Here is a 21606-nt window from a genome sequence, read left to right on the forward strand (position 1 = left end):
AGTGAGCTGGGACTGGGCTGACTCCTGAAGGTCGATGGCTGTCACCAAACCCGTCTGCCTTGGCTTCCACCACAGCCCACCTCTGCTTGCTAGGGGACCTTATGGAGACTCAATCCATTCCGCTTTCCCCCAGTCCCCCACACACATACTCCTTCACTCGGCTGTGCTGTGACCCCACCCTTTTCTTTAATCTGTGTTCTCTTCTCTCCCTTAGATGATGGAGTTTCTTCAGTTAATGAGCAAATTTAAGGAGATGGGCTTTGAGCTGAAAGACATTAAGGAAGTCTTGCTATTACACAACAATGACCAGGACAATGCTTTGGAAGACCTCATGGCTCGGGCAGGAGCCAGCTGAGACCAGGCCCTGTCTAGGCCCTGCCGCAGAACCACCATCCCTGGGAGGCCCTGCAGAGCCCATCTGTGGGGAAAGAGAAAGGGCAGCTTCCAGATTTTCTTTTGGGGGTTAGAAGGTCAGATGTGGAGGTTGTGCTCGCCAGTCTCTGTGAGCCTAGGCCCTGAGCTGGGGAGGTGGGGAAGATTCGGGCAAGTGCCCCCAGAACTGTCCTGGCTCCTTCCATATTAAACGTATTTGCATTTTGAGAAGTGTCCTTCCCACCTCAGTCCTCCAGAGAGACTGCCCTAGTCTTTCTGGGGTCTTTATGTCCTCAGCTAAAGCCTGGCCTAGTTGCTGAGAGGGGCTGGGGAGATGGGGCGGGAGGGCCAGACTCAGTGCTGCTGTGGAGCTAGGTGCTTCCCCTTCCCCCGAGACTGGTGGACTGAACTCTAATCAAGTTGAGTTCAAGTGAAAGATTCTTCCAGGGTTTTATTTTTTCCCCTCCTAACAAAGTCTCATAGTGTTAACACTGGTTCTGCAATGTCTCTGAGGTGCAAAGAATGCACTTTTCCCTATGGGGCCCAGAGTTTGCCTTTTCTGCCAGGCAGTCACCACGCTTCCCTACCCCAGCCTGTTTCTTTTGGCTTGGTTTGGACCACAGTCCTCTGCTATCCAGGGTTTTAGAGCCCCTGCTCTAGGAAACAGTTGTTAGTTTAAGAAATCATTGGCCCCTTCCCAGCACACTGAATGGGGGAGCAGACAGGCCATGATTTAGTCGGCCAGCACTAACTCCACCTCTGTTCTCCTTGAACAGCTTCCCTTCCAGCCCACTGCTTTAGGATGACACAATGAATAACACCTAGTCATAGAAATCAGTCTCTTTGGTTTGTTTTGTATTATGTTGTACATCATTAAAGATCTAAATACAAAGGATATACAGTCTTGATGAATCTAAAATAATTTGCTAACTATTTTGATTCTTCAGAGAGAACTACTAATAAAAATCTAAAAGGTATGTCTTGGTTTGATAACTTCTTTATTACCAAGGCTGTTTTGTGGGAGTGGGGGGCCATGTGGTATATAAAGGGATTTCTTGCTTAGATTTGCTGGGGATAGAGTAGGACCTAACCATTTTCTGTTTTGGAACTTTCTTCCCACTTCAGACCTGTCCCATTTTTTGGTTTGCAAAGGCAAGCCTAGACTGAGTCTTTTTAAACCTGACCCAGCTCCGTCCACAGACCAAGGACATAGGCCTTCCTGACTGTGGAGTTGGGATAGGCCGGACCTTCAGGGGGCTCACCCAGTAAAAGAGGAAGAAGCCCTTTTACTGTGAGCAGCCGGCATTTATGCATCATTTGCCACAAGCAGGACTGGATTTAAAACTGTCTCACCAGCTCTCAGTGATGCTGTTGTATGTGATAGAACAGGGTTCATTCCTAAAGTTTTTGTCCTTGATCTTGAAACTGTGCCATTGTCCCACTTGAGCTTTTGGCTAGATTGGGTCTTTTAAGGTTTTTAGTGATCATGTGAGGAGAGGCCGCAGTGCCCTGGGGCCAGAAGCACCAATAAGGATGCCCCCTGGCGGTCAGGTGAGGCACTGTGAGGCTGACAAGGTGGCTGGGCCAGGCTGCTAGTGTCTCAAGAGAGCCATTTAACCCTTCTCTTGGCCTTTTAATTAAGCCCTCCTTTTAAAACCGTAAAAAGTTATCCTTTATCTGAAGGAAATAAAAGCTCACATAGTAATGGGTGTTCGGGCCAAAATTGTGACTCATGAATCTCCATTTGACCCAGAGTGGCTTTAAAGTAATTGGCACCTGGAGGCTACTTTGTCTTCCCTGTCCTGAGCTACTTCCTGCTAAAAAGATAACACAGCAGGCGGAACTCGGCTGAATGCTTGTGTGTGAATTCTGTTTCAGAGGCCTCAGACTGTCGAACAGAGCACTCTGTGCCAAGGTTCCCAACACAGACCCCTGAGAGGCAGGGTGGCTGGGCAGGGTGAACTGGATGAGGACCAGGCTAGGAGATGGACTATTCCATGACAGGGCTGGCGAGTGAGGTGTCCCAGATAGGAGCCAGGAGGTGCCACGGAAGCATGAGAGTATCGGGCATTGTACAGAGGCCTTTCACCCCCACAAAAGTCAGGAGAAAAATTGATGTGTGACACAGGCACCCTCTTCTGTCTCAAAACTGGATTGCAGGAAGGGAAGGGAGCTGTACGTATAATGCCTGTCCCACATCTGCTGCTGTTAGTGACACATCAAGTCAAGGTTTGACCAATCTACATTTTTAAAAACGTCTCTAAATCCCCAAATCAATCTCCAAGGGCTGATGGGGCAGAGCTCACCCCACCCCTGTCCCCCAGCACCAATGTTTGAGTTTGGGCCAGTGTTTAGTCTTCTAAGTCAGGCACAGAATTCAGCTGGTGAAGCCTCTGGGCTCAGCATGTTGTCTTCTGTGTCTTATGACCTCTGACCTCTAGGCTACCACTGACCACCCCATCCTCTGATCCCCAAACTTAGAAACATCTTCAGGGTTATTAGACCCAAATATGTTCCCACAGGCAAGGGGGTCAATTAAGCACATTCTCTAGGCCCAAGGGAAAGGCATTAGGTTCTTCAGCCTGGCCCACCCTTGGAGGGGCTCCTGTGCATGGAACTGAGGGAGAAGCTGGGACCTATGAGGCCACGTGGGGCTGGGGTGAGGCTAGCACAGGCAGGACCAGCGTGTAGGGTTCTGGTGTGTGCAGGGAGGACCTGGCAGAGGCTCCTCCAGCCCCTGAGAGCCCAGCACAGGCTCCTGCAGGGCCCCCGCTGTCTCGGCACAGGGTCTGGCTCTAAGACGCCACTGTTCCCTCAGGGGCTGCGGCGGGCCCGTGGCAGGTAAGATAGAGCTGCAGCTGGCTCCTCAGACTCTGGATGCACTTGGATTTCAGAAACATGATTTCATCCAACTGGGTCACAAAATCTTCAAAATCCTGAGAAGGAAACAAGGGACGAATACAGCTTTTGCTCTTGCTGGCGCTCTGCCAGATCTGCTTTTTTAGTCCCTCCTCTGGCAGGAAAGTTTCCGAACCCAGGCCACACTTCAGGCAGGAGAACATGTAGGATAGTTGCTATGGCACAGGGTAGGGCCCGCTGCTCTGCATTCGACACACTTTCCAAGCAGAGGAGTATTTTGTAGGGCAGAAGGGTATTTGGTAGAAATACCTACATGTGGTAGGCAGCAGACTGGTCACTGTTAGTCACAGGGAGGGGCCCTGACAAACCACTTGGAAGGCAGAGCAGCTAAGGATAGAAGCTAGAAACATTTTAGCCTGGGAAAGGCAAGTGTTGCACCATCTCCCACCTGTACCTATACTCAAGATGTCTCAAAGGCGTGGCAAGAGGAGGGGCGAGGCCTCAGTCACGGTTAGTGTGTGCCAGGAGACCCTTTCCCCAGACACAGCCACAGCAAACAAGGATGACCATCAAATTAGCTGCAGGCTAATTCCCAACAGCCCGTGAGTGTCCAGCCAGGGCTACTTACATTGGAAGCCAGCTGGCTCATCAGCGTCTCCTCCTTGAAGCCAAGCTCAGCCATTTCATCCAGCTGTTCCTGGTGTGCTCGGATGACCACCTGCCTGGGAACACCAGAGAGAACACCGTGATCTTCCTGGCCTCCCAGCCTCTCCTGGGTAGCTTTCTGGAGCTGATCTCATTTCTAAGCTGAGAGCTGCCTCTGCCGAAAATGGTCAAGGTTTTGACCAAGGCCATCTTAACACCCAGCTCCCCCTCACCTGCTCTTTCTCAGGATTAGGTAAGGAATTACGGAGTACCAACGAGATACAGGGAGGGAGATGGGCTTCCCAAGCTGTCCCCTGCCTCCTCAGCAGTACTGAGGGGCAGGGCCGGGTGCTGCTGCTCTTCCACAGGAGCTGCCCATTTCCCACAGCTTCCCTGCAGAAAGGCTCTCAAGGCTGTGACTGCAACTGGCATACTTGGCACAAGATGGAGCCTATTGCTTGGTCTGCTCTCATTTCTACTTCCCGTGGAGGGGCCCGGGACCAAAGCAGAGTGTTCGAGCTAGAAGCAGACTGGCTCACCTGCATACCCCTGCATGGCTTCTCTTTGTCCATGACAAAACAGTAAGCTGGAGTGGAGGGTGAGTGCAAAAGGGGCTCAAGTCTTAGGGAAAGTGTCCAACTTACTGTGCTTGCTCCAGGGTGTGCTGATGGAGTGTCCCTGCAGAATTGGGAGAGCAGCTGGGAACCAAGGGAGAACTTGGCCTTGCTAAGCACCTTGAGATAGGCCTGGGTTTGAGCCATGTGACATTCTCACCATTGCAGGGCAACTTGATCGGGTCTGTGGACAAACCAAACTCCTGCCAACCAAGCCTTGTAGGATGTTTTCTCTCCTGGGCCCAGAGCTGGTCAGTCATATCACTACTTCCTGTTCGTGGGGTGAGCGCAGGTCCAGAATGGGGTACCCCCATAAGTATGGTGGAGAAGGACTTTCCTGGGAAACCCCAGGAGCCATCCAGCCCCGTCTCCTCTGCATCAGCATCATACTGCTCACTACCCACATGTTCGTGGGAGAAAAGTACAGTATCTCTGCTCTGGCAGGCCTCTCCCAGGTCTGCCTCCCTGCCAGGCAGCTTGTCAGCTGGGTGCTGATGGATGGGTGATGGGGACAGAGCTGGAAGATCACCACCAGGCTTATTATCAGGGGGAGATGATGAGAGCCACAGGTGCTCAGTTGCTGAAGACACTGGCAAGGCTGCCTCTCGATCACCAGATGGCACTGTGTGGCCCACAACTGGGCCTCCTGTGCTCTCTGCCACTAGACTGTGCATAGCCCCATCCTGGACCAGCTGCTCCAAGGGAGGAGACCCTTCATTTTCTGGGTTCTCCAGGAGGGACACGGTGAGGGGAGCCATGAGTCCAGAAGCATATTCAGCGTTCGTGCCTAACTGCCCCGTAGGGTCCTCTCCTGGGACAGGATGACTGTTTTTTACAGTGTTGGTCACCTGGATTGGGCCGTCTGCACTTACTTCTCTTAGAGGTGTGGTAACTGTGTCTCTTTGGTCTGGGGATCCAGGAACTGCAATGTGGGACAATGAGAAAGTGAAACCATCTTCCTCAGGGGATGGCAAGTTGCCCTCATTCTGCCCAGAAACCTCACTTTGGGAGGCATCCTGTCTGAGATCAAAGGAAGAGCCTCCACCTCTTTCCTGTCTATATATGAAATCTACCTGCGAACAGTAAGGCTTCTCTGCCAGGCTGTCTCTGGGAGAAGGCCCTGAGGAAGTAGAGTTGTCTCTGCTCCAGTCCACGGGCCCCTTCCTTGGGCTGCAGCTGTGATCGAGTGCTGCTCTGCTGTGGTTTATGGGGTCCCTGGAGTCCACCCAGCTTTTAGTTAGATCTTTCTTGTCACCTGTCCTGGGGCTAGAAAACAGACTCTGCCGTCTTTCTGCCACCTGCTTCTCAGGACCCTGCCCCCATGTCTGGTGCAGGAAGAATGAATCTTCACTATTTTCCAGAGTGTTCCTTTGCTTTGTGGCCCTCTGACTAGAGATGTGTGAAAAAGAATCTTCACTGAAATCACTGTCATCAAGGTCCTCTACTTGGGCTCCATCATGGTTGTCAGAGTAAGAGTGGAACAGAGAGGGAGTCTCATTCGTGACCTGACCCCCTGGGGGCCTGTACTGGCATAAAGACCTTTTCAGTGGTTGGTATTTTAACTTCTGTTGGAGGAGAGGTGGCTGTTGGAACTGCTGGTGATAGAAACGCAGATGTTCCTCCCTCTCCTTATGCTGTGTCGGGATATTTGTCCAAGCTTCAGAGGCAGGCCTAGCAGGCGTGCCCCTCTGGTTGTCTTGACTGTACTCAGCTCTGTGGTGGGCATTGCCAAAGGAGAGCTCAACTCGCGACACAAGCTGCTTCTGTACTGGCTGCACGGTCTGCACTTTCTTGCACTTGGTGGACACCTTACCACGCACTAGGCCTTCTGGGCCTGAGGCCCTGCTTCCCCACCCAAGGGCAGTTTTGTTGCCCATTCGATTTTTCTCAGAGCACAATGGTGCTGACTCTTCTGCCCTTTTTTTGACCAAATGTCCAGAGCGCACGGGTCCTTTCACAGGGCTAGCATGAATGACCCACTCTTGTGAAGGACTCCCTCTGGAGTCACCCTTTTTACCAGAGACCTTAGGTGCAGAAGCAAAAGGAATGTTGGGTGAGTGGCTGGTCAGAGGATGGACCTTCCCTCTTGTGGAGCCAGGGGCTGCCACTGTGAGTGACTGCTGAAGTCCCAGCTTGACTTTTTTGGGAGAACATTTGTCCCCTGACAAAACCCCAGGGGAGCTCTGAATTCGTTTTGGAGAGGAGTTTCCAGATGTCCGATTTTGACTGGTAACTGAAGTGTAACACTTAATGCCTTTCTTTAGTTCTTTGACCCTGTAAATAATCATTTTATGTTAAATGTGTATTTTCACACGTTCTGCAATTCCTTTTCTATAGCTTTCTGGGAAAACAAAAACCAAAGAAGAGTATTACAAGGATTGGGAGTTACTTCTTTACCTGGGATATAATAAGAGGAAAAGGGAACATTCTGTTTCAGCATGAGATACCCCTCTGTACCTGAATGAAAAAGAGCAGTGTTGGCTGGCTGTAGTGGCTCACATCTGTAATCTTAGCACTTTGGGGGGTTGAGGCAGGAGGATCGTTTGAGCCCAGGAGTTCAAGACCAACCTGGGCAACATAGCAAGACCTCGTCTCTACTAAAAATAAAAAAATTAGCCAGGCATGGTGATGCATGTCTGTAGTCCCAGCTACTTGGGAGGCTGAGGCGAGGAGTATTGCTTGAGCCCCGGAGTTCGAGGCTGCAGTGAGCCATGATCACACTATTGCACTCCAGCCTGGGTGACAGGGTAAGACTCTGTCTTTAAAAAACAAACAAACGAGAAAGAACAGTGTCTTCCCTGAGGATGTAAGCATGCACCCAGCATTCTACGATCAGAAGAAGCCTTTTGGAAATCACCACAGCCCCATGTACGGGACAGGCCAGAGATGCCAGTCTCAGAAGTGCACTGTGTTCATGCAGGGCCCACACTGCTTCCTGGAGGGAGGCCAACTCAGGAGTCTGTGTCCACCACTTACCTGCAATCCCGCAGAGTCCTCTTTTTCTGCAAACCACCCCCTTTCAGGCTTCTCTGGAAAAACCTGCTGGTACCTCAGGAAGCAAAACCTCCAGAAATACGCAGGCTTGTGCTCATTCCATTAAGGGAAAAATGACTTGTCTATTCCCAGGGTTTCTCAACCTTAACACTATTGACATTTTGTACCAGATAATTATTTCTTGAAGGACGTTTAGTAGCATCCTTGGCCTCTGCTCACTAGATGCCAGTAGCACTTCTTCCCAGTCATGGCAATCAAAAACGTCTTACCTACTGGGAGAGGCACATGTGACCACAGGGTGAGAGATGGAAGGAATCCCAGCAGATACCACAATCACCCATAAGGAGGCCTGGCCAGGCAGGCAGAGTTGCTGGCTCTGACACCAACTCCTAGTGAGCCTTTGGAAAGATCCTAGCCTTCTCTGGGCCTCACTTTATCCTCTAACATGTCTGGGTTGGGCCCTTCTGGACATACATAGCTCTAAGTGATTCTGCCTTGACAAGTCATATGTCTTCTATCTCTTACAATTTGGGCTGAGGCCAGCAGGAAGAAAACATCACTGAGCCTTCCACCCATTAATATTTCACTTCCCACTAGCCATTTAAAAGCCACTGACAGAGTCAACTCCTGAACAAGGGAATGTGTCATCTTCCTCTTGTCATGCTTGCAAAGTGATAGGGCCTACCAGGTCACAGTCTTCAAATGACTAATTGCCAAAAACAAGGCTGTGGCACTCAAAGTCAGATTCCTGTGTGTGTGTGAGTGGGAGAGACATGTGCGTGCACTTGCACACACACACGTGCACATGTGTTGCACACACACGCCTGCTGCACAGGCACGCACATGCACACTTACACACAGCCTGCCATCTGGGAGCTGACTTACCGGTCAGCATAGCGCAAGGTATTCAGAGTGTGTTCAGTGGCCACGTGGCTTGGTGAGATGTTGGCGATCATGCAGGTTTTGGCATTGCCGATGAAAGAGTCCTTCAGGACCTGTCCAAAACAGAAGGCAGGTCAATGAGTGAAGTCAATTAACAAAGTGCATACTGACTACTTAGTAGGTGCAGGATGCTGGGCCACAGTTCCCTTCTGCCCACAAAAAGGTAATTCACAAAATAAACAATACAAATGGCAAATAAACACAGAAAAAGGTACTCATCACATCACCAATCCAAAAAATGCAAACGAACCATTTAAAAACCCGGTATTTTTAGGTCATAAGATTAAGAGACTAATGATGCTCTTCCCCGGTGAGGGTCCAGGGAAATGGGTACTCTTCTATGCTGGCATGTACCATGAACTGGACAAACTTTCCAGAGGGCAGTTTGGCAATATGTGAAAATGTAAAAAGAAGCCAGGCACGGTGGCACTCACCTGTAGTCCCAGTTACTCAGAAGGCTGAGGCAGAAGGATCGCTTGAGCCCAGGAGTTCAAGACTAGCCTGGGCAACATAGCAAGAACCTATCTCCAAAACAACAACAACAACAACAACAACAACAAAAAAAAACAAAACCAGGAAAAAGTATGTATACTCTTGGTTTGGCAATCACACTTCTAGGACTTTATCCTATGGAGATAATTGCTCAATTGACCAAAAAAGGTATGTATGATATTCATTACATTATTTATAATAGTAATATTTAGTAAAAATCTAGGTATCTATAAACAGGTAACAAACTAAATAATTATACACTGAATATAATAAAACCATTAAAAATGATTATACCTGTACTCAGGAACACAGAAAGATATCTAAAGCTTATATCTTCAAGGGAAAAAGGTGTATGATCCCATAACTCCGTAAGCGGATCCATATGAGGCTACACAGGCGGAGAGATGACTAGAAGGAAGTTCATTAACATAGCAGTGTGTGGTTATCACTGAGGTCTGGGACTTTAAGTTATGTTTTACTTTCTTCTTTACACTTGTATGTAGAATTGGAATTCTTATGTTTTAATTAAAAAGAAACACATTTTCTGGGAATGGGGAACTTGTCTTAAAAAATAACAGAGCTGGCTGGGTACAGTGGCTCATGCCTATAATCCTAGCACTTTGGGAGGCCAAGGCAGGCAGATCAGCTGAGGTCAGGAGTTCAAGACCAGCCTGGCTAACATGGCGAAATCCCGTCTCTACTAAAAATACAAAAATTAGTGAGGCATGGTGGCACACACCTGTAGTCCCAGTTACTCCAGGGGCTTGAGGCAGGAGAATCGCTTGAACCCAGGAGGTGGAGGTTGCAGTGAGCCAAGATCACACCACTGCACTCTGGCCTGGGTGACAGAGCGAGACTCCCTCTCATAAATAAATAAGTAAGTAAGTAAGTAAAAAATAACAGAGCCAATGTCAGAATCAGGACTAACCACCTATAAGCAGGTTCCTGGGTCCCTGGTTAAAATCATGTTTGAGAAGACCTAACCCACAGATCACCAACTGTGATGGGTAAGGAACTATATTCTTACAGGTTCTGCCCAGGTCCTGTGGAGCCACTACCCTAGCTGCACAGAATAAAACTCTGCCCATGTGCAGGGCTGGCTTCATCCTGCAGCATACAAAAAGATCTTCTCCTAGATATCCCTCTACCTTGTCTGTTCTCCACTGTGCACAGGACACAAGGCAAAAAAGAACCCAGGACACCCACAACTGTCTTCACAGCTGTTTATACCTAGGTACACCCTCCCATGCCACTCTTCCACAGACATCATGAATACTGATTTAACATCTACTGGAGTTTTCTGTTAATAAAGAGGCACATTTTCATGACAGAAAAACAAAACAAAACAAAAACCCTATTTGTTCCACTAAGAATAATCATAGTTAACATTTATGTAATTTTTTTGTGTAGTGTTTTTCTCCTTGTCACACATTTTAAAAATGATAAAAACAAAAAGTGGTCATACGGCACATGATCTTTTAAATGAAAAGTTGCAGTTTCACCTTTATTCCCATTGTTACTTCCAAATAGATCCAATGCTGTTTCTTCTGCATCTTTTTAAACGTTTTTTCCTGTGTGGCTATGTAATAGTAGAAATCACATAGGCAACCACATTATTACCTTGTTCTACAGCTTGCTTTTTTCACATCACAAAAGATCTTGGTCATCTTTCCTATCAGTACATGTAGAAAATCTAACTCATTCATTTTAACTGCCTGAAGCCATTATTTTTTTGTGCCAAAACATTGGTCTAAGTCTTAGAGCCAAGAAAGTATCAAGTACGGCTACACCACCCTATTCAATGCAAAGGCTTAGAGACTCCACTAATTCAACATTTTCTTTTCTAAGATGAGGTCTCTTTTGGACCCAGGCTGGAGTGCAGTGGCATGATCACAATTCACTGCAGCCTCAACCTTCTGGGCTCGAGTAATCCTCCTGCCTCAGCCTCCCAAGCAGCTGGGACCACAGGCACGAGCCACCACACCCGGCTAATTTTTAAATTTTTTTGTAGCAAGGTTGTTCGGGCTGGTTTGGAACTCCTCAGCTCAAGCAATCCTCTTGCCTCGGCTTCCCAAAGTGCTGGGATTACAGACATGAGCCACTGTGCCCTGCCCAGAGTTACCATACACTGGAAATAAACAGAAAGGTGGTGACCAGAACAGCGCTGCTGTCCCCAAGGAACCCCTGCCGCCCATACTGCAGACTTTTCTGCCTGAGTCTGCCCCTTCCTAAAGTCCTATAACAGGCTGAGTATCCCTTCTCTGAAATGCTTGGGAAGAAAAGTGCTTTGGATTTCAGATTTTTTTTTTTTTTCAGATTTTGGAATATTTGCATTATACTTCTGGTTGAACATCCCTAACCCAAAAATCTGAAATCCTTTGAGCATCATGACACTCAAAAAGTTTTTAATTTTGGCCAGGCATAGTGGCTTACACCTGTAATCCCAGCACTTTGGAAGGCTGAGGCAGGCGGATCGTTTGAGCTCAGGAGTTCGAGGCCAGCCTAGGCAACATGGTGAAACCCTGTCTCTACAAAAAAAAAAAAAAAAAAGCCAGGCATGATTGCATGCACCTGTAGTCCCAGCTACCCGGGAGGCTGAGGTGGGAGGACTGCTTGAGCCTGGGAGGCAGAGACCACAGTGAGCAAAGATCACACCACTGCATTCCAGCCTGGGTGACAGAGCAAGATCCTGTCTCAAAAACAACAACAACAACAACAAAAAGTTTTGATTTTTGAAGCATTTCAGATTTCAGATCCTTAGATTAATGATACTCAATTTGTAGACAGAGTTCCTGGAAGGAATGTGACTCCTCTCCTTCTCTTTTCCCCACTATGCCCAGCATCATGTCTTACTGACAGTGGATGCTCAACTGAATGAACAAATATATGAAATAAGGAAGAAATGAATGAATCAGAACAAACTCAAGGCTCACATTTCACTTTACCTGAGTTAGTTTGCTTTGCCTGAAGGGAGTATGGGTGTGTTCCTGATCCAGTGCTCGGATACATTCTTTCAGCTGCAAAGGGGGAGAATAAGCACATCAAGTGTCATGTGCAAAGGGAGAGTAATAGATCTGATGCCACCTCCACAAGAAGCTTGTTTTTCTTCAATAAACCACACTCAGACAATCCTCCAAAAGGAAGTCAAAATGGCCTGTAGTTTCCATTCAACAAGAGAAACCAAGCTAGATTGGGAAACACCATCCTGTGCTGCCTAGCTGAAGGCCTCCCGGCTTAGAGGCTGGGATCCTAGGATTGGCCCTGAGTTGATGGCAGGGAACAGACAGACGCTGGGACCTACCCTCAGGTCCTAGAGTTCAAGCTCATGTGGTGGTAGTTCTGGCTTGCTGGCTCCCTTTCTCTCCTCACATTCTTTCCAACTGTTGATACACTTAAATAGACAAAATATCTACATCCACTTCCCCGCTCCCTGCTCACACATGCACACCTGTTGGTGTAGATTCAAGTATAGATGCAGACATAAACTATCTGAATGGGGTAGGAGAAATTCTAGAGTCAGAGCTAGAAGGAAACTGAGAAATCACCTAGGCCTACCCCCTCATTTTATTTATTTTTTTCTTAATTTTTTTTGTAGAGATGGGGTCTCTGTATATTGCCCAGGCTGGTCTCAAATGATCCTCCTGCCTCAGCCTCCCAGAGTGCTGGGATTACAACCAGCACTTTGACCACACACGTCCAGTCAAACCCTTCATTTAAAAACAGCAGGGTCTGTGGCCCAAAGGCAAAGGAATGTGACTTGCTCCTGGGTGTACACCCTCAGTGAGAAGCGCTCACTGGGCATGATGAGGACAGCAGAGATCTGAGTATGTGGACGTCCAGGGGAAACACTCCCATCGGAACACAGTGGTGGGGCTGCAGGGGGCAAGATGAAGGAGGAGAGACCTTCTATTTCTGAGTGATGCATCTAGGCTAAAAGACAGTAAAATAAAAGGAAAGGAGCTGGGTGCAGTGGCTCAAGCCTGTAATCCCAGCACTATGGGAGGCCAAGGCGGGCAGATTATTTGAGGTCAGGAGATTGAGACCAGCTTGGCCAACATGGTGAAACCCCGTCTCTACTAAAAATACACACACACACACACACACACACACACACACAATTAGCCAGGCATGGTGGCATGTGCCTGTAATCCCAGTTACTCAGGAGGCTGAGAAAGGAGAAAAGCTTGAACCCAGGAATTAGAGGTTGCAGTGAGCTGAGATCATGCCACTGCACTCCAGCCTGGGCGACAGAGGGAGACTCTGTCTCAAAAAAAAAAAAAAAAAAAAAAGAGGGAAGAAGGTGGAAGCAATCCCTTGGAAGTGCCACCAAGAACAGGTAGTTTGCCTCCAGAGTATGCTATGGCTGTTCTTAGCAGCAGCCATAGATGCCCGCAACTGCCCTACCACTATCCAAGAAGCTGCAGGCTATAAACAGGTGTGAGGAAATTTCCTCTTCTATTAAAAATCTATCCAGTATTCCCCAGCTTTAGCACTGAGAAGATTCTCCACTGGGGATGAACAAGTAATCAAACCCTGCCCCTCACAGACTTAAATTCAAGTGTGGCTTACAAGCTTTTTTTTTTTTTTTAAAATAAAAAAAGTTTGGCTCCCTCTCTCACCCTCCCAACTTATCCCTCGTGAGGTCTGGAAAGAATGTACCTAGCTGGAGACTTCAGTTCTGATCAAAAAGAAGTAAATAATGTGGAGCGGCACAAGGCAGCATATACAGCTGGAAAAAGGAATGAGAAAGAGCTCTATGTACAGCCATGGAGTGATCTCGAGGATGCCATGAAGTGACAAAAGCAAAGTGCAAAACAGTGCTCAGAGTATGTTAGCATTTTTCTAAGAAAAGGGGTGAGTGCAAACATACATAGACAGAAGAAAAATGATTTTACAAGGGGAGGAAGGTAACAAGGTTGAGAGTACAGGGATGGAAACTATACTTCTTTGAATGTGGCTTATTTTACAATTTTTACTTTAAAACCACGTAAATTTTTTTGCTTTTTGTTTGTTTGTTTAAGAGATGGGGTCTCACTTTGTATCTCAGGCTGGAGTGCAGTAGCACAATCACAGCTCACTGCTGCCTTGAATACCTGGGCTCAAGTGATCCTCTCGCCTCAGCCTCCCAAGTAGCTGGGGTTATAGATGCGCACCACCACACCCAGCTAATTTGTAAATGTTTTGTAGAGACGGGGTCTCCCTATGATGCCCAGGCTGGTCTTGAACTCCTGGGCTCAAGTGATCCTCCTTCCTTGGCCTCCCAAAATGCTGGGATTACAGGTGTGAGCCACAGCTCCTGACATAAATGTTTTAAAATAATTACAAAATAAGGTTAAATCAAAATAAATAAGGCAATTCTTAAAACCAAAACCAAACAAATTAACCTAACGCTATGAAACTGGTAGGCTTAAACACACAGAGAAGAATTATTTCAAGTGATTTGACAGCATAATATTATGACTGTACATCCTTAGTGGGATACAACCCAATCAAAAAGAAAATTGTGATAAAAATCTTGAACTGAATTAATCATATTATAAATAATATTATCATTATTTTGAAATATATATATTAAAGTAGAACAAATAAATGTTGTTAGGAACTAAGATTTCTAGCATAGGAGAAAAAAGAGACAAATACACATTTATAGAAATTAAATAAAAACCCTGTAATTTTATTTTTTAAATATTATTATTCATTGGCTTTCTTCAGATGAGGTAAGTTTATTTTCTGAGTCAGGGTCTTGCTTTGTTGCCTAGGTTGGAGTGCAGTGGTGCAATCATGGCTCACTGTAGCCTCAACCTCCTGGGCTCAAGCAATCCTCCCACTTCAGCCTCCCGAGTAGCTGTGACTACAGGCGTGTGCCACCATGCCCAGCTAATTTTTAAGTTTTTTGCAGACATGGGGTCTCATTATGTTGCTCAAGCTGGTCTCAAATTCCTGGGCTCAAATGATCTGTCCACCTTGACCTCCCAAAGTGCTGGGATTAGATGTGTGAGCCACTGAGCCTGGCCTGCAATCTTAAACTGATTTATTACTATAAATCCCACATATGTTTTTCTCTTTCAAAACAAAAAATAACACCTTATTTATTAGCTCTGTCCACTGAAAAGGCCCAGAAGCAAGGACTAACACAGTAGTGATAAGCACCCCTAGCACACAAACTGAAGTCTCTAAATACCATTTCCTTCTCAAAAAAAAACAAGGCTCGACCGGGTGTGGTGGCTCATGCCTGTAATCCCAGCACTTTGGGAGACCAAAGCGGGCAAATCATGAGTTCACGAGTTCAAGACCAGCGTGGCCATCATGGTGAAACCCTGTCTCTACTAAAAATACAAAAAATTAGCTGGTTGTGGTGGCAGGTGCCTGTAATCCCAGCTACTCGGGAGGCTGAGGCAGGAGAATTGCTTGAAGCTAGCAGGCAGAGGTTGCAGTGAGCCAAGATCGTGCCACTGCACTCCAGCCTGGGCGACAATGTGAGACTCCATCTCAACAAAAAAAAAAAAAAAAAAAAAAAAGGAAAAGAAAAGAAAGAAGGAAAGAAAGAAAAAGAAACCAAGACTCATTGAAGAAACGGCTGATTCAAGGTCTGGGGAGGGAAATGTATAAAATGAGCCTAGAACATAGGCTCTTATATCAGAAAGTCAGGACGCTATCAAGAACGAGTAGAGTTGTGCCAAAAAGACACAGGAACATTCTTAAAAGAGCTCCTATTGGCTAAATATGTTGAATTTAAGCAGCAAAAAAATATATAATGATTTCAATGAGTTCATAATAATACAAAAGAGGTAAACAACAACAACAAAACAAACTCATGTTATGTTTAGGTAACATGACCACCAACTCATTCTGAAAAGTGGTGAATAAATTAAAGAATCATCTTGCTTCCACTACAAACTATATGTCAGGATAATCAGATAGCTGAGGGAAAATTCTTCTTTTCAGCTAATACGTACAGACGAATATTAGAATTAGAATATCATCATTCTGGAACACTTAATGAAATAATAGATATAGATGAGATTCTTCAATGGCTGACAAAATTCTTAGATTAAAAACAGCTGAATGTCCTTAACAGAGGCTAAGGGGGAAAAAAGTAAAAATAAATAAAATAAAAAGTAAAGGCTGAAAGGAAACTTTATGATAGAGGAATTAGGCTGACAACACTTGAATCTCTTTTCAATCTTAAAATCACAAAGAGAGACAACCAGATAGTCTCTATCTCCTAATGTATTGCTATAAAAAATCTAAGAACTACCTATGAATAGTTTTTGCCAAAAAATACAGAACCTAAATCTGATCACATCTGTAATTCAGGACTGTCCCAACAGAAATACATGAGCCACAAATGCAAACCACATACGTAATTCTAAATTTCTAATAGTCATATCTTTTTTTAAAAAAGAAAAAGAGGCCGGGCGCGGTGGCTCATGCCTGTAATCTCAGCACTTTGGGAGGCTGAGACAGGCGGATCACAAGGTCAGAAGATTGAGACCATCATGTCTAACACGGTGAAACTCCGTCTCTACTAAAAAAAAAAAAAAAACAAAAAATTAGCCGGGTGTGGTGGCGGGCGCCTGTAGTCCCAACTACTCGGGAGGCTGAGGCAGGAGAATGGCGTGAACCCAGGAGGTGGAGCTTGCAGTGAGCCGAGATTGCGCCACCGCACTCCAGCCTTGGCGGCAGAGCAAGACTCCGTCTCAAAAAAAAAAAAAAGAAAAGAAAAAGAAACAAATTAATGTTAATTATATATTTTATTTAACTCAGTATATCCAAAATATTATTTCAGCATGCAGTCAGTATGAAAAAAATAAATGAGATATTCTACAAGCTTTTTTGGTAATCAAAATCTAGTGTGTATTTTACATTTAGAGCATATCTTAATTTAGACCATCCACATTTCAAGTGCTCAGTTGCCACATGTGGCTGGTGGCTACCATAGTGAACAATACGGCTATAGAGTCTAGCCACCTGACAGGAAACATAAAGGATAATGAGTAACATGTTAAACATCAACACAAGGATGCAGGTGGCCAAGTACAGAATGTGGTAAATCTTACTGGACAAGTGACCCAGTTTTCTTCAACCAATACACTGATATAGAAAAAATGAAAGGGGGAGTAAGAACTCACATAGGATTTTATTTGCATCTTGATTTGAACAAGTTAACTATAAAAAGACATTTATGGAACAATTAGAGGAATTATAATACTTACCGGATAATAAAGAATTACTTCTTTAGGTATGATAATGTCATTACGGCTACATTAAAAAGTAAGAGTATCTCTTTGAGATATATTAAAAAAAATTTTTTTTTTTGAGATGGAGTCTTGCTCTGTTGTTGCCCAGGCTGGAGTGCAGTGGCATGATCTTGGCTCACTGCAACCTCCACCTCCTGGGTTCAAGAGATTTTCCTGCCACAGCCTCCCAAATGGCTGGGGTTGTAAGAGCCTGCCACCATGCCCAACTAATTTTTGGTATTTTTAGTAGAGACAAGGTTTCACCATGTTGGCCAGGCTGATCTACCTGAAGTGATCCACCCTCCTCAGCCTCCGAAAGTGTTGGGATTACAGGTGTAAGCCACCGTGCCCAGCCCAGATATATATACAGTATTTACGGAATAAATGACATGATGACTAGGATTTTCTTTCTTTTTTTTTTTTTTTTTGAGACTGAGTCCCACTCTGTCTCATTGCACCAGGCTGGGGTGCAATGGCACAATCTCGGCTCACTGCAACCTCCGCCTCCTGGGTTCAAGCGATTCTCTTGCCTCAGCCTCCTGGGTAGCTGGGATTACAGGCGCCCGGCACCATGCCCAGCTAACTTTTGTATTTTTAGTAGAGACAGAGTTTCACCATGTTGGCTAGTCTCGTCTCGAACTCCTGACCTCAAGTTATCCACCTGCCTCGGCCTCCCAAAGTGCTGGGATTATAGGTGTGAGCCACCGCGCCCAGCTGGACTTTCTTTAAAATAATCTAACTCGGGGAGGGAAGGGGTTGATTAGATTTTTCATATGTTGGTAACTGTTGAATCTGACAGGTATATGGGAGATCATTATACTATTTGTTCTACTTTTCTATGTTTGAAAAATTAATATAATTTTAAAGCTTGGGGAAAGAGAGAAAGCTTAACAGAGTTAACCGTTCAGCAACTGCAGAAATACCTCTGTTCCTAATTGGCATGTATTGACCAGGGGAAAAGAAGACAAGGAGAGAAGAAAATAGTTGCCTAGAATTGTGAGAGTCTGTCTGGTCAGCCCTCCGTCTCCAACCCTGGCATTCCATTATCACATAAGAACAGGGCAGTTGCTTTCCTGATTCCACCCTACATTCATCCACTCTGCCTATATGTAATGGGCAAAGTCTTTCAAGAAGGATTTTTAGATTAAAGATTTTGAACAACTTACAGCCAGGAGACTCTGATTTATTTCAGCACCTTCCATCTTTGTCTGTCTATCTGAGTCCCTTGCATCTGCTGCTCTTTCACTGCCAGCCAAGTCAATAAAAGAGATCCTAGAAAAAAGACACAGGAGGAGTGACTTCTGTTAAGCTTTATTTTTGTATCAGTCAGCATTCTGTGACCTCTGGAAAAAATTAACATTGGCCCATCCTTGGGAAAGAAAAGACATTACTGAGCTGGGTATGGTGGCTCACACCTATAAACCCAGCTACTTGGGAGGCTGAGGTGGAGGACTGCTTGAGGCCAGGAGTTCTAGACCAGCCTGAGCAACACAGCAAGACCCCATCTCTTAAAAAATTTAAAAAACTGGCCGGGCGTGGCGGCTCACGCCTGTAATCCCAGCATTTTGGGAGGCTGAGGCGGGTGGATCACGAGGCCAAGAGATCAAGACCTTCCTGGCCAACATGGTGAAACCCCATCTCTACTAAAAATACAAAAATTAGCTGGGCGTGGTGGTGCATGCCTGTAGTCCCAGCCACTAGGGAGGCTGAGGCAGGAGAATCACTTGAACCTGAGAGGCTGAGGTTGCAGTGAGCCAAGATCACGCCACTGCACTCCAGCCTCGCGACAGAGTGAGACTCCTTCTCAAGAAAAAAAAAATTGTAAAAATTAGCTGGTAGGCTGAGTACTTGGGACTACAGGTGTGGACCACCACACCCAGCTATTTTTTTTTTTTTTAAGAGACGGGGTGGATATGAAGGCAATCTGGCTGTGACATCTGTCACCCCATTGATCAAACTACTAGGCTCAAGAGATCCTCTCACTTTGCCCTCCCAAAGTGCTGAGATTACAGGTGTCAGCCACCATCAGCTTACCAGTTAATTTTTACAATTTTTTTTTTTTGAGACGGAGCCCCACTCTGTTGCCAGGCTCTTGAGTCTAGGCGTTCAAGACCAGCCTGGGCAAAATAGAGAGACCCTGTTTCAACCCTGGAGATCGATGGGGTGACAGATGTCGCAGCCAGATCGCCCTCACATCCATCCTGTCTCTTAAAAAAAAAAAATAGCTAGGTGTGGTGGTCCACACCTGTAGTCCCAGCTACACAGGAGGCTGAGGCATGAGGACTGCTTAAGCCCAGCGAAACCCTACCTTACATACAAACAAACAAACATGACTGTCAGCTTTCCAAGAGTATCACAAGATTCTGATCTGTCAGTTGATGCTGGTACTGTCCACTCAAACATGTCTATTGGTTTTATTTATGAGAAAGTATGACTAAAATTAATAAAACATTCTTCCCAAAAGGCTAAATGACCACAATGCTAATCACTTAAGTAACCACTTAGGTAATTACATAGAAAACTTTTGTGGACAGCAATCCAGCAAAAAAAAAAAAAAAAGAAAAGAAAAGAAAAGAAAAGAAAAACACTCATTACTCAGAGATGAAATAGGCTCATCCATCAGCGTGGCAGATTATTTGCTAGGAGAGCACCAGAGAAGCAATGAATGTATCCAATTGTCTTATGGCTTCTTTCGAGAAGAATGGATTAATCTTCTCCTCCCACCTTTTTTGGCATCTAAGCTCTCTAAGATGCATTCCCTACTGTTTCTCTGCTGAAACTGTGTTTCATGTTACAAGCAATCAATGTCCCTTTTAATAACTTAGGGTTGACCAACAATAGGTCATTACTTCATGGTTAATCAACTGATGACACGTTAGTACAATGATTTATTTCAGGGCTAACAACTCTACTCTGTATCCCTGCAATGAAGAACTCCATGGTGGCAGGGTATCCTATTGTTGAGAAAACATACTTCAAAGTCACATTAAAGGGAAGGCAGACAATGTAACTCCCTGATATTTCCAGCTTACCTGCCAAATGTCCTCTTGGCTGAATCTTTGATCTGAATTTGGATGATGGCATGGGAGCGGGAAGAGTCTGCATTAACTCCAGTGGCCCCAGTGCTGCGCTCCTTGCTGCCCTTTAAGATCACCTGAAAATAAAATCCATAGGATGACTTCCCCAAGGAGTAAACAAAACCCTCTGGCTGCTAAGAATTGACTAAGAGCAGTAAACAGCAGACATACAATTGTGTCAGTGCACTGCAGTTTCTTCTGTCCAGGTGGAAAACCGCTCAAACACTAAATTATACCTAGTAAGTACCCAATGACAATGAAAACAATGTGAAATACTAATCTTGTGGGAGAACGTTCCATAGCTCAAGAGCTAATTTACTTCTTGATCTCATACACTCTTTTTAGTATCTTTGATGGATTTAGCCTAACTAAAATCCCCAGGGCATAACTTGGCTCCAAAGCAGGGTCTCATAATACCCATCTATCTTAGTAACTGAGGCAAAGGACATAAATGTGCATTATAGAATGACTAATCACATCCACCTGTTCTACCAGGATGCAGTAATAAAGGAGGCCAGGTCCGATGTAGAAATATGGAAGTGATGAGTTACTGTGATTACCACGAGCCCATGATTTCCCTTGAGACTAATCCTCACTCACCCTAGACTGGTAGTAAAGACTAACAGGAGTCCTTCTAGCCATAATGGAATGGGGCAGGGGATGTGAAGTCTCAGGATTGGCCTGCAGCCACTGAAAACACAGTCATTTAAGAACATGCTGCCCTTATTTTGGACAGGGGTATGAGTGTTAGTTACTGAGAATGAAAAAGGCAAAACAAATTTTTTTTGAAATAGGGGCTTGCTCTGTCACCCAGGCTGGAGTGCAGTGGTGTGATCATAGCTCACTGCAGCCATGACCTCCTGGGTTTGAGAGGTACTCCTGGCTCAGCCTCCTGAGTAGCTGGAATTATAGGTGTGCACCACCACACCTGGCTAATTTTTTAAATTTTTTGTAGAGATATTGTCTTACTATGTTGCCCAGGATGGTCTTGAACTCCTGAGCTCCAACAGTCCTCTCTCCTTAGTCCCTCAAAGTGGTAGGATTACGGGCATGAGCCACTGTACCCGGCCACAAGAAACTTTAAAAACATTACTTGGGCCGGGCACGGTGGCTCACGCCTGTAATCCCAGCTTCTCAGAAGACTGAGGCAGGAGGATCACTCGAGTCCAGGAGGTTGAGGCTGCAGTGAGCCGTGATTACAGAGCAAGACCCTGTCTCAAATAAATAAATAAATAAATAAAAATTTTAAAATAAAAATTTAAAACTATATTCACCTTTAAAGCCAGTAAAAGAAAAGGGGGTAGCAGTGGACAATACATTTTTTCTTTTTTTTTTTTTTAATAAAAAATCAGATGGGGTCTCACTATGCTG

The 21606-nt window shown here is 45.5% G+C and overlaps 2 protein-coding genes across 12 annotated transcripts in view; one reads left to right on the forward strand and one right to left on the reverse strand.

Annotated features, from left to right (window-relative positions):
* The window catches only part of LOC105485683 (ubiquitin associated protein 1), a 74293-nt gene extending 72944 nt beyond the window's left edge, over positions 1-1349 (forward strand). For 4 of the 5 annotated variants that reach the window (XM_011748044.2, XM_071077927.1, XM_071077929.1 and 1 more), the window contains one exon: positions 215-1349. In XM_011748044.2, coding sequence (XP_011746346.2) covers positions 215-355 — 141 coding nt within the window. In that variant the 3' untranslated portion in view covers positions 356-1349. The remainder of the gene's footprint in view (positions 1-214) is intronic. The other variant, XM_071077926.1, reaches the window with a different exon arrangement.
* Positions 1207-21606, reverse strand: part of LOC105485681 (kinesin family member 24) — a 77059-nt gene continuing 56659 nt past the window's right edge. For 6 of the 7 annotated variants that reach the window (XM_011748039.3, XM_011748040.3, XM_011748037.3 and 3 more), the window contains 7 exons: positions 20191-20312; positions 18325-18430; positions 11864-11935; positions 8370-8479; positions 4521-6764; positions 3860-3953; positions 1207-3308 (listed from right to left, as the gene is read on the reverse strand). In XM_011748039.3, the coding sequence (XP_011746341.2) occupies positions 3168-3308; positions 3860-3953; positions 4521-6764; positions 8370-8479; positions 11864-11935; positions 18325-18430; positions 20191-20312 (2889 nt within the window). In that variant the 3' untranslated portion in view covers positions 1207-3167. The remainder of the gene's footprint in view (positions 3309-3859; positions 3954-4520; positions 6765-8369; positions 8480-11863; positions 11936-18324; positions 18431-20190; positions 20313-21606) is intronic. The other variant, XM_011748038.3, reaches the window with a different exon arrangement.

This window comes from Macaca nemestrina, chromosome 14 (genome assembly GCF_043159975.1).
Source record: "Macaca nemestrina isolate mMacNem1 chromosome 14, mMacNem.hap1, whole genome shotgun sequence".
Taxonomy (NCBI): Eukaryota; Metazoa; Chordata; class Mammalia; order Primates; family Cercopithecidae; genus Macaca; species Macaca nemestrina.